At 37.1% G+C, this 798-nt stretch overlaps 1 protein-coding gene across 4 annotated transcripts in view; it reads left to right on the forward strand.

Moving 5' to 3' along the window:
* COL1A2 (collagen type I alpha 2 chain) overlaps nt 1-798 on the forward strand; it is a 68,373-nt gene that overhangs the window by 30,902 nt on the left and 36,673 nt on the right. For 3 of the 4 annotated variants that reach the window (XM_019508435.1, XM_019508438.1, XM_019508436.1), the window contains exon 15: nt 16-60. The exons of the other annotated variant lie outside the window; for it this stretch is intronic. In XM_019508435.1, coding sequence (XP_019363980.1) covers nt 16-60 — 45 coding nt within the window. The remainder of the gene's footprint in view (nt 1-15; nt 61-798) is intronic. 4 annotated transcript variants of the gene reach the window in all.

Raw genomic sequence — 798 nt, forward strand, 5'->3', positions numbered from 1 at the left:
GTTTTCTTCCCCCAGGGTGCCCGTGGAAGCGATGGTAGCGCTGGTCCCACTGGTCCTGCTGTAAGTTTCATTGTCCTTTAACAAATGAGGTCTTGTAGCCATTTCCCAGCCTATACAAAATTTCTCATTCCCCAGGGAGATGATTTGAGTGGCCTTTTTAAGTTCTTCCTTTGTGTTTGCCTGTTAAGCAACAAGGGATAAGTAGAATATGAGCATAATGCATTTGCTATGATTCTCAGAGTTTACACTAAACTTTAGTGGACCATCCCCGACGCATCAAAGGAACTGACTGTACCATTTACACTGGGTGTTCCTGGGACAAAAATCAGTGGCTTGATTCCAGATTTATATTAATCAAATCAACAGCAATTCTTGTTCTAAAATTAACCCTAGATTAACATTTCCAGGAGCTTTTAATGTTCACACTTTGTGTAAATGCTGCTGACAATTACAATGAAAGATCCTGTATGATGTGAAGCTATTATGGGGACTCCAACATTGAGTTGTGACCATCTAAGGACCAGTCCTTTCGCATTCACTACTAGTAATTGCACTGAAATCTATGGAATTGGAATAAACATTACATGTGAGAAAGTGTAACAATCAATTTAAACAGACATCTCAGTATCTCGGATTTCAATAAAATGACTTGTAGATGTGTAAATATCTAAAAGCCAGTTTGAAGTGACCAGCCATTGGATATAGTGCCTATATTTGAAAAATCAGTATTTGAAAGATCAACCTGTAAAATCAGAATGATCTCCAAAAAAAAAAAAAAAAAAAAAAAAACCCAAAAAA

The sequence above is a fragment of the Gavialis gangeticus genome, unplaced genomic scaffold, assembly GCF_001723915.1.
Source record: "Gavialis gangeticus isolate Ggan-Ray unplaced genomic scaffold, GavGan_comp1, whole genome shotgun sequence".
Lineage (NCBI taxonomy): Eukaryota > Metazoa > Chordata > Crocodylia > Gavialidae > Gavialis > Gavialis gangeticus.